Genomic DNA, 19,960 nt, shown 5'->3' on the forward strand with positions numbered 1-19,960 from the left:
ATTGCACTTAAATTATATGAAGACAATTTAACGATTCATGGTGTAATAAAATGTTACTTTATTTTATTTTGGCAAATGTACAGAAATATTGCAGTTTAAACATATCCCACTCAAGTCCAACCAATGGAAGAAGTTCTGTAATTTACTGCGCAATTCTACTGGCACCTATACTTCCGGATTTAAAAGATTATTTGCTGCATAATGAAGAAACTGTGAAAAGGGGATATTTTTTCACATTTCAGACACCAAAGGTAAGATAACGGGACTTAGAATACTAGGCATCATATCATTTTATACCTGGCTGCAATAATATCTCATTCAGCCCTTCACAGATATACGTAATCCATGGGCTGATTCAGGTGAAAAAGAAATGGACATTTTGATTTCGTCTGCTGCGAATTACTCAGCGTCAGAGAAAGAAGGGGTTGGATGCAAACGGCGCCGCTTAAACATTGTACATAAACTTTATTCTGTCGCTTTGTTAAAGACTGGAGGGAAATACGAGTCGAATTTACTTTAAGACCAACATTACCGGTCCCATTGACAATTGTCAACACTCATATCTTGTTGAAATTTACAAAAAATATTAATAACAAAAATAAAATAATCATGAATGTATAAATTGACTAATGATAATGTAATAATTGTTAAATGTTTGTGGATTAAATTACGTTTGAAATACTAGTACAGGTCTGATAGACACTAGTTTAATGCTTACAAGTGAGTGAAAAAAAATTGCTTTGATATAATTGTGTGATTGAATTTATCAATTAATTTTTTATATCACAGCAGAATATTATTTTCCCAGTTTCCATTTGTATTTTTCTCTCAGTTTTACAGCCTAAACTTTTGTCTTATTGGAGACAAAATTGGTCAAATCTCTAAGACATTGATTGACTTCAATATGAAGTTGTTTAGAAAATAGAATCATAATTGTGAAATACACTGCTTGTATAATTATATGTGTACATTGCCATTGTCACCTTCTTAGGATGTCTTAACTATGTGTATTGATACATGTGAAATATACCATTCTTACATTTATTTTGTCAGTAGCTCATGCTACTGTTAATATACCTGTCCAAAAACATTTATTATTAAAGTTTTTATTATTTCAACTTTTTATAACTTGATCAGTATTCATACATGTTACTGTTGTAGGACTGGTTTTTATGTGCATTTTTGTTATGTGGAGTCTGTGTATTCTGTAAGAAATGGAATTGCTGTATATTAACATTACAGTAAAAATCAATACACTAAATGCCTCTTATCTTGACCCGCAATTGAGAAGTCAAACTAAGAAGAGGCACTTTAGTTTATTCCCACTGAGCTATGTTCACATCATTTCAGACTAAGATCCCATTCACATAAACACCATCGGTCTACCTAAATCGATCCATCTCTGCAAGGGCACTAAGTGCAATCAGCTTAACTGGATGATATGCTTCGCCATGTTTCCATCATACTCATATAATAATCAGCTTTTGTGTATTCTACTCAAGGCAAGGGGGGGATGTATCATTTAGATAAGCTGATTGCCCATAGCAAGAGTCTCCACAGAGTTGGTTCGATCTATGTACAGTAGACCGTAGATGGTGTGTATGGTCTTTTGACCTAGGGGTTGAACTCCCAAGACATTTAATCTCTTTCACATAATTATAGTACACTTGAAATAACATGTGAACCCAGTATATTCATACCTTGGCTTTCTTTGCCCAAATGTGCCCATGAAATATGGCACAGATACTGAGCTTATACTCAGTACTTATTAATTACACTGCTATTTGGTAAGCCTGTGACGCACACGAAAATAGGCCAAAAAATGACAACAGAAATAAACCATTATTTAATTTGGGTTTCTTAAGTTGTTTAGTGCTTAAGCATAATTGATGGCAAGATTCACTTTTACTTTTTTTTCCCTTTGTACCCAATTTAGCAGAATTCATGCTTTGATGCCACTAATCAATAGAAGTTGTAGGGCAATTTATAGACACCCAAGAACATGTGTGTAGCTTTGTACATGGTCTAGAGTGGATTACTGTGTACAGTATATGGATCCATGAGATCAATAGCCAGTTGAGATGTCACTAGAATTACAGGGTGAATTTATCAGTTGGGTACTCATAGCATGAATAATGGGGTCTGGAGAATTTGCATCAGTGGCTGAGAGTATTTGATAGCATACTGTGTCTTTGTTGGCAATGATAGGCACTGGTAAAATGTAATTGACTCGTGGATCTGATTTTGCATCAGGCTTTTTTTAAAAGTAATTTGTCTGGCTAGAATAATGATAATCAGAATTGTTGTTTAAGATTCATTATCTGTAGGTTTCATCTTCAGACCAGTAACTCTTGATTAGCTTTGAGATAATCAATTTACTGTACAGGGATGTAGAGAAAGAGTAATCAAAAGAGTGGCACTATATTTATTATTTAAATTAGAATGGTTTTGTTGCACTATCACCAAAAAGCATCAGAAATCCTCTAATTATTTTTGTAGGTAGAGTAAATCATACTTGTTTTATCTTATCTAGATGTATTCTAAATATTTCAAAATGGAATGAAAAATAAATGTAGGAATGTTTTGCTTAAAAACTGGTTGGAGAAAGCGTCACAGACAACCTTATATCCCTATGTGTTTTACATTATAAAATCCCCCTGATAATGGATTTTTGTCTAGGTTCCACACATCCAAGGTCAGAAATATGGAAATGTGTTTTTTATTGATTACCCTAGGTTTTCCATAATTACAAACTGAGTTGCAACTTGCATGCTTTGAACATTTGATATTATCATAGAATTGCTTGACTGAGCCTTTTCGATTTTTGTATACAGTAATTACTCTCTAGGAATTGGGTCGAGTTTCTTGTAGTCTTTGAAACTGATATTGCTAGATTAGATTTTGTTCATGTTATGTTACTTTATTGTAATCAAACATAAACAGATATGCAATTAACACAAATGGAAATAATTTTTAAAAATAAAGTACTTAGAAATCTAGTTATCCAAGAGAAATGGTCTGTAACAGATTGCTGCCTCTCAAAGATTTCATCAAAGATTATATATTTGTGCATACTTTGTATACATGTACATTTATACTGAAGTGATTTTCAATTCCAGCATTATTCATGTCTTCACCATCAAGCTTCTAAGTTGCCACTGGATGAATTTTTGCTTTTCAACTTGGAAGTAAGCCATTTCTCTATGGATTTTTATTCTATTTCAATTCCAGAGTTATTCATCTGTCCAGGATGGAGTTCGCAGAATTCATCAAGGTTCCTAAGCTGGACGGCGTGGTGCTGAGGCTGCCGTTCAAGGAGCCAGTGGAGGGCACCCTGTGTATCACGGGGCACCACCTCTTCTTGTCCTCCAGGAAGACTATGAAAGAGGAGCTGTGGGTAGGTGTGGACTCCAGTGTGTGTGTGTGTGTGTGTGTGTGTAGGTGTGGACTCCAGTGTGTGTGTGTGTGTGTGTGTGTGTGTGTGTGTGTGTGTGTGTGTGTGTGTGTGTGTGTGTGTGTGTGTGTGTGTGTGTGTGTGTGTGTGTGTGTGTGTGTGTGTGTGTGTGTGTGTGTGTGTGAGAGAGAGAGAGAGAGAGAGAGAGAGAGAGAGAAAGAGAGAGATATGAATTAAGGGTGTAATGAGTGTGTATGTACATGTATATAATTGTGATAAAAGGATCCACAAATTATCTTTAAGTCCTGAAATAAAATTTCTAGAAAAATACTGTTTGACAGCTAATTGACTTAAAAATACACCCACAAAAAATACATTTAAATTGGTACAAAGAAAAAAATAAAACAAAATGCCCTCTTCCAGCTGGAACACAGTGCTGTGGACGCTGTAGAGAAGAAGTTGTCCAATCAGAATGGTGGAACTTTGACGCTCAAGTGCAAAAACTTCATGATCGTAGAGTTGGATGTCCCCACGGCTGAAGACTGTCTGCAAATAGCACACTCTGTGGAGTCACTGTCAAATATACGTAAGTTCTCGTACAGTTGTGAACAAGGCTTTCCTCAGAGATGGCCACTGGCCTCAAAAGATGGCCCATATCTTCAAGACTGCATTCCCACAGATTTAGATCGATCCATCTGGATCAACCTAACTCCATGGGGGTTCACGCTAAATTGCTGTCAGCCAAGCGTGCACTATAGTTTTAATGACCCGCTTACAGCTTTTAGTAGGTAGGACAGACATTTAAGCTGGTTAAGCTGACACCAATCTAGTGAGACTCCCCAGGGGGATAGAACGATCTAAAATCTGTGGGAATGCAGTCAAAGACAGTTGGACAGCTTAAGAAACTTTTGGAAAATGAAGGATTGGGGAGTTGACTTGCTTGGGTAGAACTCCCCATAAATCTGACAAAATTACGGATTCACATTTTGGACTCTCTGTACCCCAAATCCTTATTGCTCTAACTTTTTTTTCTTGTTTTACAGTACAAACTTTGAATTGAAAGAGGATACAGTGCTTTTGATCCTTCTTTTTTGCCATCAGCATAATTGTTCAGTTTTTTTTTTTCCAGATAATCTGTCTCTGAAATACCCCTTCTTCTATCGTGCCAATTTTGAGATGCTAGAGGATGGGTGGACAGCATTTATGCCAGAGTCTGAGTTCAACAAAGTAGGGTCCTCAGATCAGTGGAGGATCAGCTATGTCAACAATCATTTTGAGGTAAACTGATAATTTCATTTATGCCAGAATCCGAGTTCAAAATAGTGGGGTCTTCGGGTCAGTGGAGGATTAGCTATGTCAACAATCGTTTGAGGACATTTCTTTGATAACATTTTTATTTGCGAAAGGTTTTTTCATGGTGTTTTGATAGGATTTTGACCAAAATGAATAATAATGGTAAAAAATAATGATTTTCTAGGTTTGCCCAAGCTATTCTTATGCTGTGATTGTACCAAAGTCTATTGATGACGAGACCATAGCTAAAGCAGCCAGTTTTAGACATCACAATAGATTCCCTGTGCTGTCTTATTACCATAAAGAGAATGGGGTAAGTATGTGAGAGTTCATGTAAAATATTTAAAAAAACTTTTTTCAACAATTTGGATAATTTGGATGCATTTTACTGATGAGATTATATTTAACATAATTGGCCCTGTAAATACAATATCTAATGAAAAAATAGAAGGAAAGAATTAACATTATTCTTAAATGAGTTTATTTTAAAACCTTTTAATGCTAGTTGTAACATCTGTTCTGTCAAGCTACTGGTTAGACCCAGAGTACATTGTTGAAGTATGGATTTTTAGCGATTAAAGGTCCAAAAATTTCATTGAGTGATTAGAGGCCCCCAAAATGACATGCAGAATAAAAAAATTCCTTTTTATTCAGGCTCTAGCATGGCTTTATAAGATCCAACAAAAACTTCCAGATAGGAGCTGTTCAGAATTGTTATGAAGATAAAAACTGTCTCCTTAATCTGTTTCCAGCGTGCAATTATACGCTCCTCACAGCCCCTAGTTGGACCAAACATGCGACGTTGCAAGGAAGACGAACAGTTGTTGAATGCAACACTCAACAGGGGGAAAGGGTACATCGTGGACACCCGAATACAGTCTTCTGCCAAGATGGCACAGGCCAAAGGTTGGCTTATATTTTCATTTAGATGATCTTGGTGGCAGATCTAGACGTAATATGCTGGTATATTGTATGTCAGTGATGGCATTCCGTGTGGTAAATGCAATTTGCGAGCATATATTTAAGACGTTGTCCATGAGAAAACTATAAAAAGAGAGATTATAAAATTGCTAAAGACAACACTAAGCAGAGGATGGGGAGATTGAATTATTATTATTATTATTGATATAATTATTATTTATTGAATTTGTTGAATGATTTATTTTTTTAAAGTTATTTATATATTTGTTTATCAATTTATTTCTTAGGTGGAGGGTTTGAGCCTGAACAGCACTACCACCAGTGGAAGCGCATACATCAGCCGGTAGAAAGACAGAAATATTTTCACGAAGCTCTCATTAAGTTTGTTGAAGGTCAGTATTAATACATTTATTGTTCGCATTTCTTTATCTGTATAACTCAGTACTTTTTTAACAGTTTTTTAAAACTGCTTATGCCTTCAGATGCTGTTTTTTTTTTAAGTATAACTGTGTTGATAAAAAAATGTGTATATTAAAAGTCACCCTGCAGGGTATTTACCTTTCAAAATGGTTTTTCCTGTGAGAGAAAAGCATTTTTGTCCTATTCACAAACCTTTGCTTGACCCATCCCTGCAATTGGATTCTATTCTTTTCCCCATTTTTAATAGAATAACTCAGTTTGAAATGACCAGATTGTGACATGCATTTTTCCACACTTTATATAACAGTTTCTGGGTGTGAACACATTGTATACATATACTGTGTTTCAGCCTGCATGGATTTTGGCAGTAGTACAGAGAAGTGGCTGTCAAGACTGGAGTCCAGTGGCTGGCTCAATAACATCAAAGAAGTTCTTACATGTGCCTGTGTCGTGGCACAGTGTGTAGACAAAGATGGTAGGAGAAGCCTCTTCTTTTTTCTTGCCTAAGTTTGACACAAAATTTAGACAGAAGCTTTATAAAGATGTTTTTTTTTCCAAACATGTGTTACTTTTTCATTGTTGTTAAAGATTTAATAAGTTACGATAAGACAAGATTTAAAAAATTATACTCAGGTTTTTTTAGCAAAGATACTATGTCTTAAAGCACTGCTTTTTTAAAGGTACAGGTTTCTAAAAGCTACAAATCCTTAAATTGTACAGTTTTTTAATAGTGTAGATTTGTAAAGGGTACAGATTTTTGAATGGTACATATTACTGAAGGCACAGTTTCTTAAATGATGCAGTTTTCATTTCTAGATGCTACTGTGTTAGTCCATGGTTCAGAGGGGATGGACACCACATTACAGGTTACAGCACTGGCACAGCTTATACTAGATCATGACTGCAGGACTATCAGAGGGTAGGGGAGGGGTGTGTGTGAGTGTGAGAGAGAGAGAGGGAGAGGGAGGGAGAGATTTAGCCAAGGTTTCAGACCCAAATTACACAAAAAACAGAAAAATGTTCAGCCCAGTCTTTTGAACCTTGCTTTACCATCAGAGAATGAATTGATGATTAAGTTGTATTTTTTTTTTTTAAATTTTCAGTCAATGATTTATTATTTATTTATATATTTTGTCCTAGGTTTGAAGCTCTGATAGAGCGAGAGTGGTTACAGTCTGGACATCCTTTTGCTGACCGCTGTGCCAAGTCCGCCTTCGCAATGACCAAACAGAGGAATGAGTCACCTGTGTTTTTACTTTTCCTGGACTGTGTTTGGCAGGTGAGTTCATTGTGCTAGGTGTGACCACTGATTGTGTTAGTTGAGGCTGTTGATTGTGTTGGATGTATGTGGCTGTTGTGCTAGATGTGACTACTGATCCTGTAAGATGTTACTACAGATTGTGTTAGTTGAGATTACTGATTGTGTTGGTGGAGACTGTTGATTGTGCTAGATGTGACTGGATTGTGTTAGGTGTGACTGTTGCTTATATTAGCTATGGCTGGTTATTCTTTTAGATGCCACTTTTCTCTGTATTAGACTGTTTATCGTGTTGATAATGAATGCTGATTTTGTTACTTCTGAGTATTTAGATGCACAGAATAGTTGCCATCTTGTGAAACTTTTGTTTGAAATTTATGTGCAAAAAATATAGCTTTGATGTATTTGTTTCGGAACTGTTCTGAAATAATGCCAATGGGTTGGTTATTCATTTATTTATTCAATTAATAATTTATTTATTTTCAGATTTGGCAGCAGTTTCCTTGCTCCTTTGAATTTAACGAAGATTTCCTTCTCATGTTGTTTGAGCAGGCATATTCTTCACAATTTGGTAAGTGTATTGTTAAGCTGAAATGGGTTCATCAGTTTGATAGTGTAAATTGGAACAATTGTCAGTAAATTCAGAGAGAGAAGATTTTGTGTTTGAAATCAAATTTGAAAGATTTGGTGTCTGACAGTCTGTAAACCATTGCCTTTTTTGTCATAGGTGCTCAGCTAAATAAATTAAAGTTGAGTGAAATATGTAAAGCATACCACCTAAAAAGAAACAAGTCTTCATTTCTATTTTATTTCACAATTTTAGGGACATTTTTGTGCAATAATGACTGTGAGAGAAAGAAGTATAAGCTGGCCAGTAAAACAGTATCTCTGTGGTGAGTGTCATAAGCTTGGGAGGTCATTCCACAGGAAAGTGGACTTCTGAGTCATATTGGTTTGAAACTGAGGGCTAAATTTTGGTCTTCAAAGTTCTTCAATAAATCTGCCACTGGCTTGTAAAATGTTGATCTGACTCTAAAGATATGACCCCTAACTTTTGCTTGGGAGCTTTTAAGCATGATATGATGATTTAAAGTATAATTTCCCAAAGCAATTGATTTTAAAAGTAAATTTGAAATGTTCTATTACGTTTTCAACATATAGTGATTTTGCATTTGATTTAAAAACCAAAACATGACCAAATCAAAGAGAATAATATATTATACTGATATATGATAAGAAAATATAATCAAAAAGTTATTTTTCTCCATGTTTTCCATAGGTCATATGTGAACAGACCAGAAGTATTGGAGAAGTACATCAACCACCTGTACCAGCCCAACCAGTCTCCAATATGGCCGTCTGTGGCACCCCAGTCCCTGGTAAGTACATGAACCACCTGTACCAGCCCAACCAGTCTCCAATATGGCCGTCTGTGGCGCCTCAGTCTCTGGTAAGTACATCAACCACCTGCATCAGCCCAACCAGTCTCCAATATGGCCGTCTGTGGCGCCTCAGTCTCTGGTAAGTACATCAACCACCTGTACCAGCCCAACCAGTCTCCAATATGGCCGTCTGTGGCGCCCCAGTCTCTGGTAAGTACATCAACCACCTGTACCAGCCCAACCAGTCTCCAATATGGCTGTCTGTGGCGCCTCAGTCTCTGGTAAGTACATCAACCACCTGTACCAGCCCAACCAGTCTCCAATATGGCCGTCTGTGGCACCTCAGTCTCTGGTAAGTACATCAACCACCTGCATCAGCCCAACCAGTCTCCAATATGGCCGTCTGTGGCGCCTCGGTCTTTGGTAAGTCTTCTTGCGGTCTGGCATCATTGTCGTCATTTATATCAACATTGTCATTATCATGATGGTCATTGGTCATCATTTCTATTTTCACAAAAAGTGTCCCAAAAACTGATACTTGTGGATCCAGGTTCTTGCTGGGGGGGGGGGTGACGGTGGGTGGTTAAAATTTGTTTTATTCATTTATTAAAATTTTTATATATTATTTATTTATCTTCATTTTTCATTGTTGGTTTGGCTGTTAACACCATGTTTCCAAACAAAAACATTCAGAGAATATTACAAAAACTGTGGGATGGGGTAGATGCCTTCTCTCCTCCCCCCACCCCCCGACACGCACATGCACACGCACTAACACAAAGCCAATAGTAAGATTATTATGCCTTTCATTATTGCAGGAGGTATGGCAAGGATTGTACTTAAGGTGGAAAATTGACAGGAGTGGTCACCAAGATGCGTGGAAGGAGATTTTTAAAGTGAGGGAGAAGAATAAAGAGCTGAAGCTCAAGGCAAATAGACTAAGAAGGTAAATATTGAGAGAGAGAGAGAGAGAGAGAAAGAGAGAGGAATGAGTTCGAGAGAGAGATCCAGGTTTTTTTTTTCAACATTTTAAAAAGAACATCGTAAAAAAGTTCTTATAATTTCTTTTTTAAAAGAAAAGATCAGTATCTATATCTACAAGATATATGTTCATTTATTTGTCATATATTTATCAAAATGAAATGTTTATTTTTAGGTTTGTTTGTTTTCAAAACCCTCACAACATATATTTCAGACAAATGGTGCTACTCCAAAAGGAGGCCATAGAGGCAGAACTCCTGCAGCCATGTGCACCTAATATTATGGAAGTGGAGGATGAAGACACAGGGCTGTCTGCTGGGGACAGTTGATTTAATGGGGACAGTCTGAAAGTATGAAAGAACTAATTTAATCAGGAAAATAGATTATTTAATTTAATTTATATCACTGGCAGTTCTAGAAAATCTAGAAGTTTGAGGAAGCGCTATTTATATGTATTCTTATTTATTTATTTATTCATTTATTTATTTATTTATTTATTTATTTGTCTCCAACCACCATTATTACAAGGAAAAAATTTGTATAGATGGTACAAGTTTGGGTTGTCACACTCCTGAGTGTAAAAACCATGCTTCTGCCAGCACCAATACTATCACAGTAATTAGTCAATATATTCAAACAGCATTATTTAATAATCTCCCTCCCCCACCAAAAAAAAAAAAAAGTTTTTCTAAGAAGTACTTAAAAATTCCAAATCAGAATATTTGAAAAATAGGTTGATTTTGTGTCAGGCAGACTACATTTTTGTGAGTGTCTGAAAATGATAAATCTTGAAAGTAAAATATTAGTAAAAATGCATTTTTTATTTTTATTTTATTTTTATTATAAAAAAGGGGGTGATGGATGATGTCACCCCTTTTACCAATTTGACACAAGTAGCATTAAACAGTTAATAAGAAACAGATAAGGATTTGTAAAGACTTTGTACATGAAGGTCGGTTATTTTATGCAACTTAGTTGTCATACTAATAAAAAAAATGTATTATCAAACTGTATGTGATGTGACATTAAAAAAAAAAACAATACTGTCATAAAGGTTCGACACAGTTCGGTGGTAAAGTAGAAGATTTTCTTGGCCCGTAATATAGTAGTATTATATGTTTTTCACTCAAATTGCTAAAATATCTGCGGAAATAAGATGCAATTTTGTACATAATGTAACATGATAATAAATTAGTTCTGTCATGAAGGTACAACACAGTCTGATGTGATGGTAAAGTAGAAGACGGTTTCTTGGCACACTGTATAGTAGTATTAATTGTTTTTCACTCAAATTGCCAAAATATCTCCTCAAATAAGATGTTATCTTGTCTTGATTTTAGCCAATGTTTTAAGGCATTGATAAATTTTAAATTACAAGAAGAGCTATAACCAAATTAGTAAAATGAAAGCGTCGGATTATTGCTTAGAAGACATTGTGCTGTGCTCCCTGTCTGCAGGACAAGACAGGCCGTGCAATTTTTTGTTTCTTGTTGATCTTGTATCATGAATCAGTTTTTAAAAAATCATGTTTACTAGATTAATGTTCACATGTATTTAATTTATTCATAAATATCTGTGTAATATAATATGAAATATACAAATAATTATACGCAAAGTGATGTACCATATTATGAATTTTCCTTCGCATGTTATTAATCTTGCACAAAATTATGAACATTTAAGGTGTGTTTACACTTAAGTGGGGTAGACCCTTCTTGGCAACACCCTTGCCCTGCCCAGTGGCAGATTTAGTTCATAATGCACTGAACCCAGCTGGTGGTACGCACGCAGGTGGTGGCTAGGTCTCTCTGATCCTTTAGTTAATCAGACTTTCATCATATCAAGCAAAAGGGTTGCCCTAATATGTGTCTATACACAGGCTCCTCGATGGACCTTTTCATGTTGATTTTTTTATTATTATTATTTTTTAAGGTTCCTCTTTTCATTGCCAGGAACCTTTAGCACACACTCAGAGTGAAGATATTCTTAACTTGAAGTTCTATATGTCACTAAGTTTTGACTCTACAAGAGAACATTCCTTTTATTGTCAATGTTATAATTATGTCATAACTTTTCCAAATTGTGATTTACCCCTAGTCGTATACGTACAGGTTCAATTGAAAAGATTCATGTGGTATTGATGAATAGTGTCTAATTATGGTCACCAAGGTTAACTAAAACAGTTGTAAGATTTATGATCTACATGTATGCACTGTTTTTTAGACTAAATAACTAACTAGCTGTAATTACATACACAATTTACACATTTCATTAATTTTTTAATTTTATTTTTGTTGCTTGTAAAAAATTTACTTTTCAGAGAAAAAGGTTGCTTTGAGAAATATGTTAATCAAGTTTGTATATATTCACCAAGTGATGACAGTAAATATAGCAGTTGGTGGGTTTCAAACCTCCAAGCCTGTAAAATAATTGCCTAAAAATGTGCAATGTTCAATGAATAACAATAATCATTGTCTTTCAAAGTGAAAGCATGATGTTTCTTGTTTCTTTTCAATTTGGTTCAAGGTGCTGTTTTACAAAAAAAAAAAAAAAAAAAATACAAAAGTGAAGTTTTCAAATAGCTGATCACTTAATATCAACTTTGAAAAAACTTGTCCATGAGAGTGTTACTCTGCAATTAAACTTGTCTATGAGTTCTTTATGAATTGTTGGTATATAATAATTGCAGCTGCAGACAAATTGGAACATGTTTTTGACACGCTCTCAGTGCTCAGTCTTAAGAAATGAGGTAAACAGCTTCTTAGATTCTTAGCAAAATGCTGCTTATAAGTCTTTTAAGTTATAACTACTTCTAGAAATCTTGCTACTACTAATAGTCTAAGCAGCCTCTGCTAAACAAAATATTCAACCTCAGTCATTTTGTGAAAGCAGGCCCCGATTTAGCTCTCCATCCACATTCCAGGCAGAGGTCTAGATGGCGCCACATTCACCCTTGGGAATGTGTACACTTGGTATTTAGCAGGTGTTTGCGGGGTATAGACGCCAGGGTAGAGGTTATCTGGGCTGATCACCGTCATATGCTGGAAACAATAGAAAAATATTTTAGAGAGAGAAATAAAGAGAGTAAGAGATAAACAGTTAAATCCCGAAATGTATGCAAAGAATTCCAAAAGAACTTCTGAAGAACTGCAATTTGGTCTTTTAAAACGTTTAGAGGAAAATATATATCATGTGTGCTATATGCTTTTTCTTCATTACTTCGTTTTTATTTATTAATTTTGTCTATTATTTTATTTTATTTATTTAACTGTTCCAAAGTAAAAATTATCATTCCTAAAACATAACTAATTACAAGATCTTGGAACAATGAACAATCTGATTAGTATAATACAACTGACCTGTTGGTCCTGGAACTGCTGCTGTTGCTGCTGCAAGTGTTGTTGTTGTTGATGATGTTGCTGCAATTCTTGCTGCTGGTGGTGATGAAGTTGATGATGATGGTGATGCTGTTGTTGTGGTTTCTGATGTTTCTGCCTCTGATGATGTCTAAAATTGGGATGGTCTTGTCTTGGCTCTGCACGAGGCGTGGTTGCCGGGGTGACGGTTACAAATGTTCTTTGCTGCTCGGGGGAAATCTAGGGTGTTCAATAATTTATATGAGAGTGCAGAGAGGCAGATGGAGAATTGAGTTGTAAATAAAAATAATAATAATAATAATAATAATAATAATAATAATAATCCCTGTTACGCCAATGCCCTATTTCATGAGTTTCAGAGATCCCCATTGACACCACTTCCAAATCACACTCAATGTCTCGTTGGCAAAATGGGCCAACGAATTAGCAAATTCTTCTAATCAACTGTCCTTTCTGCTATCAACTTTCCTCTACCACTGTCAGTTGGCTTACCCTACATCTACCAGTAGGAAACGGCAGAGTCGTGCTGGTAATATATAATAGATTAAAGTTTCTGTTGTTCTCTTGAACTAATTAAGTGTGACACCAAATCAGCGCTCCAGTTAATTATTGTAAACTAAAGAAAATCCATGAAAAAAAACGATTAAATTACATTATTTATTTGTCAATTTAAGGTATATGAAAATTTGAGAATGTTCGAAAGTCATATTTTCTATTTCTGCACTTGAATACACTATACATGATAGGTCCAAGGTCTAAATACCCTGCAAAGCTATCTATCTTTGCCAATTGAGAACTTAAAAACGATACATCCCCCAATTTAGGGCAACCCGATGTCGAAATGTCCTACTGAAATGTACATTAAGACACGGATTTGAAAAGAAATTTAAAAATTGTGTAAAACATCAAATCAAAGTGCAGGGACGGTCGAGCAGAGATTCCTGATTAGGATATAAAATAACTTTTTCAAATTCGATTTGGCTGAAAGATAGGATACCGTTGGCATAAATTATTATAAAAATAAGATTAAATGGCCAACCTGCAATTGCGCTGGCGTGACGTAGGCTCTGGGCTGTTCCTGGCACTGAACATACCCCCCAGGAATTACACCTGTGCCGCCTGGTCTTGTTTTTGGTCTGGCCCAGAGGGTAGAGATGATACAAATGATAACTTCCACGATGCCAAGTGCGCCAATCGTCACGCTCAGACCTAACTGCAGCGAACCTTTGGTTGGCTGAAGAGAGAGAAATCAAAAAGGTGGTAACAGGAGGAAAAGCGGTTGTTATGTGGTAGTCGATTACCATTTCCTATTGATCATGATTAAAAGACAAAAAAATTAAAGACATTTATCCGAAGACATTTAAACTTTTTGTTACCGTTAAATAAATAGAAAAAATGGAATTTAGAAATCGTATGATATAAACGAATTTCAACAACCCGCATAAGATCTCCAAATTGGTTTCAGGGCTCATTCCCATTGAAATTATCGGTCTACGTAGATCGATTCATCTACAAATAAGCTAATTCCATTGATTGCAATTAGCAAGATTTTTCCTCAGAGTTGGACCGACCCAATAAGTACCATGTGTCTATCTGAATGGGTTCGATAATAATCATAATGACGTGAATCAAAACATTGTACTTTCATAATCTTTTCGCACTCACGTCCATTGTTCCTGCTGCTGCAAAGTTGACGCCAGCAAGTATTAGAGCAAATGCAGTGGTCACTGCGGAGAGAACTAGGAACAAGTGCTTCTACAACCACAGAAAATCTTCATATTAAAACCTCACTATGAGCGCAAGACATTTATACAGCTGACAAATTTCAACATTTTCACGTTATCATCAAGATACTCTTTATTCAAAAACGTCAACAAAACAATTGACCAAAATCTAATTCGCTTTTGATTTGTTAGTATCTAATTTTGAGCCAATCGGTGAATTAAGATGAATAATTTTTGTATCGTTTAATCAAATATTAACAGCTCGCGCGAATACAACTTTTCAGAATATTATTTGTTCTACGATTTTGGATTGCAAATATCTTGATGAACCAGGAAAAAAATGTTGAAATTTCCAGGTATGGTACGTATCATCCTGCTTTAATAGTGCATACAGATATAGAATTAGCACAAAACTACATAAGGGAAAGTAAACCTTTTAATACTTATCCACTTGCCTTGACAAAAACATTTATTTATTTCTTTATTTATAACTATCTCACCATACAGGCTTTAGTTGCCACGGGATCCGGCTGACAACACGGTGCCGTAGAAATCCCAAACGACCCCACAAGAATGAACTGTAATTAAATACATAAAGCCATTAGATTTAACAGATTAAACAGATATCTAATTCAACATATATGACGGCGAAGGTCAAATTATCAATTATCATGAGACCCAATTAACAATCTCAATGAAAACAAAATGATGGAGGTGAAGAATATCCGTAATGGTAATTAGGAGCGCACTTAGACGCATTCACACCCACAAACATATTTTTACTGTTTGAGCCACTCGACGTATGGAACACAGAGGGGTGGGGTAACAGTTTGCATAAAGTGCTTGGAGTCCACTGATAAAGTTTTCCACGATGCTTCATCGTTGCTATTCATTGTTCAAAAGCCCTGTATCATGATCAAAACAAAAATTTCTTAAATCATGTTTAACCCGAATAAAGTTCATGTGAAGTTCGTCATAATTATTATTATAAATATTATTAATCTAATTAAATGTTTTAAATTGGGCATATTTCGGTTAGAATAGGCTAATGAGGAAGTTTCAAACAGCGCTGTTGTAAAACATATTTCACGTAAACATTCTGCGTTTTGAATATGTTGAATAAGGTAGAGGTAGAAGTCACACATAAAACATGACAGCAGAGATTTTTATCATCTCTGTTGTAAAACTTTTTTCAATTAAATTCATATTTAATGAGTCTTCTGACGATCGAGACGCACAATCTCTCCTACCCACCCACCCCCCACCCCACCCCCTACTTACCCACGAGCCACACCATAAGGGCGAGTGCACGGTCACCAAACGGCTGTTCATCAAAACTGCCCACGCAGTAACCTCAGCTATCATACAAATGTGTAAAATTATCACAGCAACTCCGATGAAAATATGAAGGAGGCCTAGAATAATCAGGGCGATGGTCTGCTTCGGATGCAGCCCATCTTGGTACGCCACCTCTTGAGCGGGAGGTTGTTTGATACTTGGCGTCGTCTGCTGTTGGTTGGATAAGAAATCATTTGGAGGCGGGCGGGTTTGTCGGGTAAGAAGTTGTCTTCCATTTACCTATAAATGTATTAGAAATGTTTAGAAAAGGCAGTTTTGGCCTCAGAATCCCGGATACGCCGCATCCTATATAGTTATGAACATTAGGGCTAGAGCACAACATAGATCAAAATAGGCCCAGCACATTACTGGTAGTGGATATTTAATATTTAATATTTAATATTTACTCGACTGCAACTAAGAAAAAAAAATTAAGTTACTAGACAGCAAAGCAGACAAATATAAATACATAAAAATATTCTCAATCTTATATAAAAGATGTGAAAAAAGAAAAAAAAAGAAGAAAATAATTAAAAAAGGCCTAAATAATAAAAAATAGATTTTGGAAAGGAACCTGCCATAATATTATCATTCATAAGTCATTCAGCAAATATGAATAAAACAAAATACGGCTTGAGCTTACTGGGCGAACATAACCATAATAAACATCTATATATTTACACCATTTATAAAATTAATTCCTCCATTACCCCGAGGATGCAGTTAGAGCACTGATGATGATTTCCATTAAATATAATTAGGCGCTACCCATCATACGCTGTCCGTCACCCTGATTTTTATAGCACTGATAACGTCTTTTTTATAGGCCCTATTACATTTAACCACTGTTTTTTATTTAAAAAAATTATTATTATTATTTTTTAATACTGCAGGGAGGTAGCCTAGGTCCTATAGCCTAGTGTAAAACAGGGGATAGGCCTATAATGGGTCAAGCCAAAATTATGCAAATAGGTTATTAGGCCTACACAGTGCGTTTTTTTTTTTTTTTTTTTTTTTTTTTTTTTTTTTTTTGTAAAATGATCGGGGGTTAAGTTTCAATCAGGCTAAATTCCCAAACCCAGGGTGTCCCTCTAAGACTCCTTCGGCCTGCTGCTGTGCCTGCATATCGCCAAGACTAATAACTGAAAAAGCAATCAAAAAGGAACAAGATAGCCTGTTGATGTCGTACGCTATTTATGCCATACGGTCGGTTGGTCATGCTGAATAGTAAAAACATTCGCATTTGACCTTGGAGGACCCAAACATCAAGTCGAAAGTTGACCTTTTTTCAATCAGCTTGACCTGACAAATTTACGAAGGAACTTCAATGCTGCTCATCTTTTTTAGAGTTATTACAAAGCCTCAAGACTAAATTATTCTTTCCTTGACATTAATTTTTACTCACAGAGGTGGTTATAAGCATATCTAAGTAGGATATCTACATTCAATTCGGGTTAATAGTTTGCGAAATGTCCTAAGACTAGTATTGCAAATTGGAATTTTCACAGTGGTCTATCCTATTTTAGCAGTCTTAACTAAGCTCAAACGGAAATCTAGGTACAAAATACAAATCTAAAGGAAAATGGAATCCTATTGCGATGTGTATCGGCCAAAAGCGACAGACCATGAATGCGGAGATAATGCGACAAAATTATGTCTGAAGGGTCGGTGATCATACTCTTTCCAGATAGCTGCCTCTTTTCTTGTACAAATTAAACGTTTTATTTGTCCTGGAACTCTTTTGAAATGTCGTGCAGGCTTTTTGTAGTCCTCACCTCAGCCAGTTCAATCCAGTCCATACATTTCTCCTCTCTGAGCTGTAAGGTCACCTTAGTCCCACATTTTCACCTTAATTGTAAGCTATGGTGATAAACAGTCTATCAATCCCGAAATCAGTTCCAGCAAAGTTGAGTTTTGAATAACAGAAGACATTTTGTCGCGCTCTTTCTTGCATGCTCGTGCCTCGACCGTTTTCATTGAATCTCTAGTACTCGTATTTCTACATTTTATTATATCGAACAAAGCAAGCTCAGCAAAAGATCTGAACATGAACAGATACTTCTCTTTCGTCGTGTGAAAGACTCAAAGAACAATCTTTGAAATAAAGACAGCCTGGTCACGGGACTTCGAGGCGCACCATAGGGGTATTACATTAGGTACCCTCTAACAGGGAGGGTCAAAGTGAAACGAGATATTTTCAGACATTATCTGGTTTATCTGTGCACTTTTCTGTAGCCTATTGTGCCTTTGCCTATTGTATAAGGTGAAACATTTTGCACAGAAATGCCGCTATCACCCAGATGGCCTCTGATAGAAAACAGAAATAAGCAGGAATGTATTCCAAAGTAGGCCCTATGTCTCGCAGTCCCAAGTCGATCTGTTAAACCAGGGTATGGCTTCGACTGCATGGACGCCCCTCATCTTTTTTCTTCTTCAAAAACTAAATTCAGCCCCACTCCCTTTCTCTTAGGAAGTGAAGCCCAAACGAACATAGTTCATAAAATTCAAAGTAACCATCAAATTTTCTTCGAACAACAGTTGTTTCACTCCAATATTTCAGCGCCTAAAGACACCACCCAAACTCATGCAAGAAGCCAATACCACTTGTTGAAACAATAAGAGACGGGGGTCGAAGGAACCGCCCTTTGGGCCTGGAAAACGACCACTCTGAATCCGTATTTTCAGGTTCTATGCCAGTATTGAAACATATATAATTTTTGCAGTAAAAAGACTCAATCTTAATGCATCCCCTCTTCCTTTGAAATTGCTAAATAACTATAAACTGTAGACAGTTAAAACCGGAGTGGAAATATCTTATGTTAAGCTGTTGATTGAAGAGAATATTTTTGTTTGGGGAAACTATACTTATTTAGAATACACACCACTGTCGCTTGGGTTTTTTTATGGATTTATAATCTCTGTGCTTCGAAATGGGCCCTAATTTCGTTACTCTCAAAGAAATATTAATGAGTAGTTGGAAAGGGTGGAGCAACTTTAACCACCCCATCTCTACTGGGTACCCTTTAATATCAGTGCATACGCTGCATGTCACCAGTAATACGACTACGCCAAGTCCATTTACATATTGTTAACGTGCAGATGCATGCAAGCACACAAACAATGTTCTTAACCATAAGAGATGACGTCAAAGTGGCAAAACGATCGCCAGCCCAGCAGATGTCCTTCTGAGGAAGGGACTTAAGCTGACTAGTGGGAGAATAAAACGCCTTAGGTAGCCCTCTTTCTGGTGATTCTCATTCCAAATAGCATATGTATAGCTCTCTGCTATACAATCAAGCATTGCTTTAATTGATGTCTTCCCAGGGTAACTACTATATACAGTATTTTTGCCGACTCAAAAAAGAAATTCACCATAAAACAGAGGTTCCCATCTCTCGTATGATTTGATAGGGGCGATACGATGATCCATGTATGACCCTCTGCTATAAAATGTATAGAGCATTGCTTGAAACTGATCTTTTCCCAGGGCAAATATTGAATATTGTTCGTCCAATTTAGAAAAGAAATGCACCACAATACAGAGGTCCCCGTCTCTCGTATTCTATCTCAGTAGGTGAAATACGATTATCTAGCCCTACCTGTCTTTCCATTTTAAACTCTTATCACAAATTTTAGATCAATGTCACATTTTCTTCCAACCCAGCTTTGTAACAAATCCTCCTCTTGGGAGTAAAAACAGCTCGCATTAAGTGAAGTGAATTTAAAGTGATACGACATTAATCTAGTCAGGGGAGAAATTAAGGGATAATTTGCTAAGTTAATGGCGAATCCGTGCCACCTCCGTTGCGTCGCCATGGTGCCGAGAAGCAGTTGACTCAACTGCATGGCAAAATGAATTCTAATGTAATTTG

At 36.1% G+C, this 19,960-nt stretch overlaps 2 protein-coding genes across 6 annotated transcripts; one reads left to right on the forward strand and one right to left on the reverse strand.

Moving 5' to 3' along the window:
* Positions 1-98: 98 nt before the first annotated feature.
* LOC106165333 (myotubularin-related protein 9) lies at positions 99-12,138 on the forward strand. 2 transcript variants are annotated; one of them, XM_087018959.1, is made up of 15 exons: positions 122-251; positions 3,234-3,397; positions 3,818-3,980; positions 4,524-4,672; positions 4,872-5,000; positions 5,440-5,593; positions 5,896-6,000; positions 6,378-6,503; positions 6,845-6,947; positions 7,169-7,307; positions 7,773-7,857; positions 8,110-8,179; positions 8,566-8,665; positions 9,487-9,614; positions 9,864-12,138. In XM_087018959.1, exons 2-15 carry the CDS (start codon positions 3,251-3,253, stop codon positions 9,976-9,978), a joined length of 1,713 nt encoding a protein of 570 aa, XP_086875085.1. In that variant the 5' UTR covers positions 122-251; positions 3,234-3,250; the 3' UTR covers positions 9,979-12,138. The 2 variants fall into 2 exon arrangements, with proteins under 2 accessions (XP_086875086.1, XP_086875085.1); XM_087018960.1 differs by lacking the exon at positions 9,864-12,138 and having other exon boundaries at positions 99-251; positions 3,232-3,397; positions 9,487-9,618.
* LOC106165289 (uncharacterized) lies at positions 11,567-19,824 on the reverse strand. 4 transcript variants are annotated; one of them, XM_013543452.2, is made up of 7 exons: positions 19,688-19,824; positions 16,032-16,328; positions 15,251-15,328; positions 14,692-14,781; positions 14,066-14,260; positions 13,009-13,245; positions 11,567-12,690 (listed from the first exon to the last, which is right to left on the reverse strand). In XM_013543452.2, the coding sequence occupies exons 1-7, from the start codon at positions 19,697-19,699 to the stop codon at positions 12,550-12,552; spliced, it is 1,050 nt and encodes a 349-aa protein (XP_013398906.2). In that variant the 5' UTR covers positions 19,700-19,824; the 3' UTR covers positions 11,567-12,549. The 4 variants fall into 4 exon arrangements, with proteins under 4 accessions (XP_013398906.2, XP_086875088.1, XP_086875090.1 ...); XM_087018962.1 differs by lacking the exon at positions 19,688-19,824 and adding an exon at positions 17,864-18,042; XM_087018964.1 differs by lacking the exon at positions 19,688-19,824 and adding an exon at positions 17,767-18,042.
* Positions 19,825-19,960: the final 136 nt, after the last annotated feature.

Source organism: Lingula anatina, chromosome 8, assembly GCF_051362555.1.
Source record: "Lingula anatina isolate TDL-2025a chromosome 8, LinAna3.0, whole genome shotgun sequence".
Taxonomy (NCBI): domain Eukaryota; kingdom Metazoa; phylum Brachiopoda; class Lingulata; order Lingulida; family Lingulidae; genus Lingula; species Lingula anatina.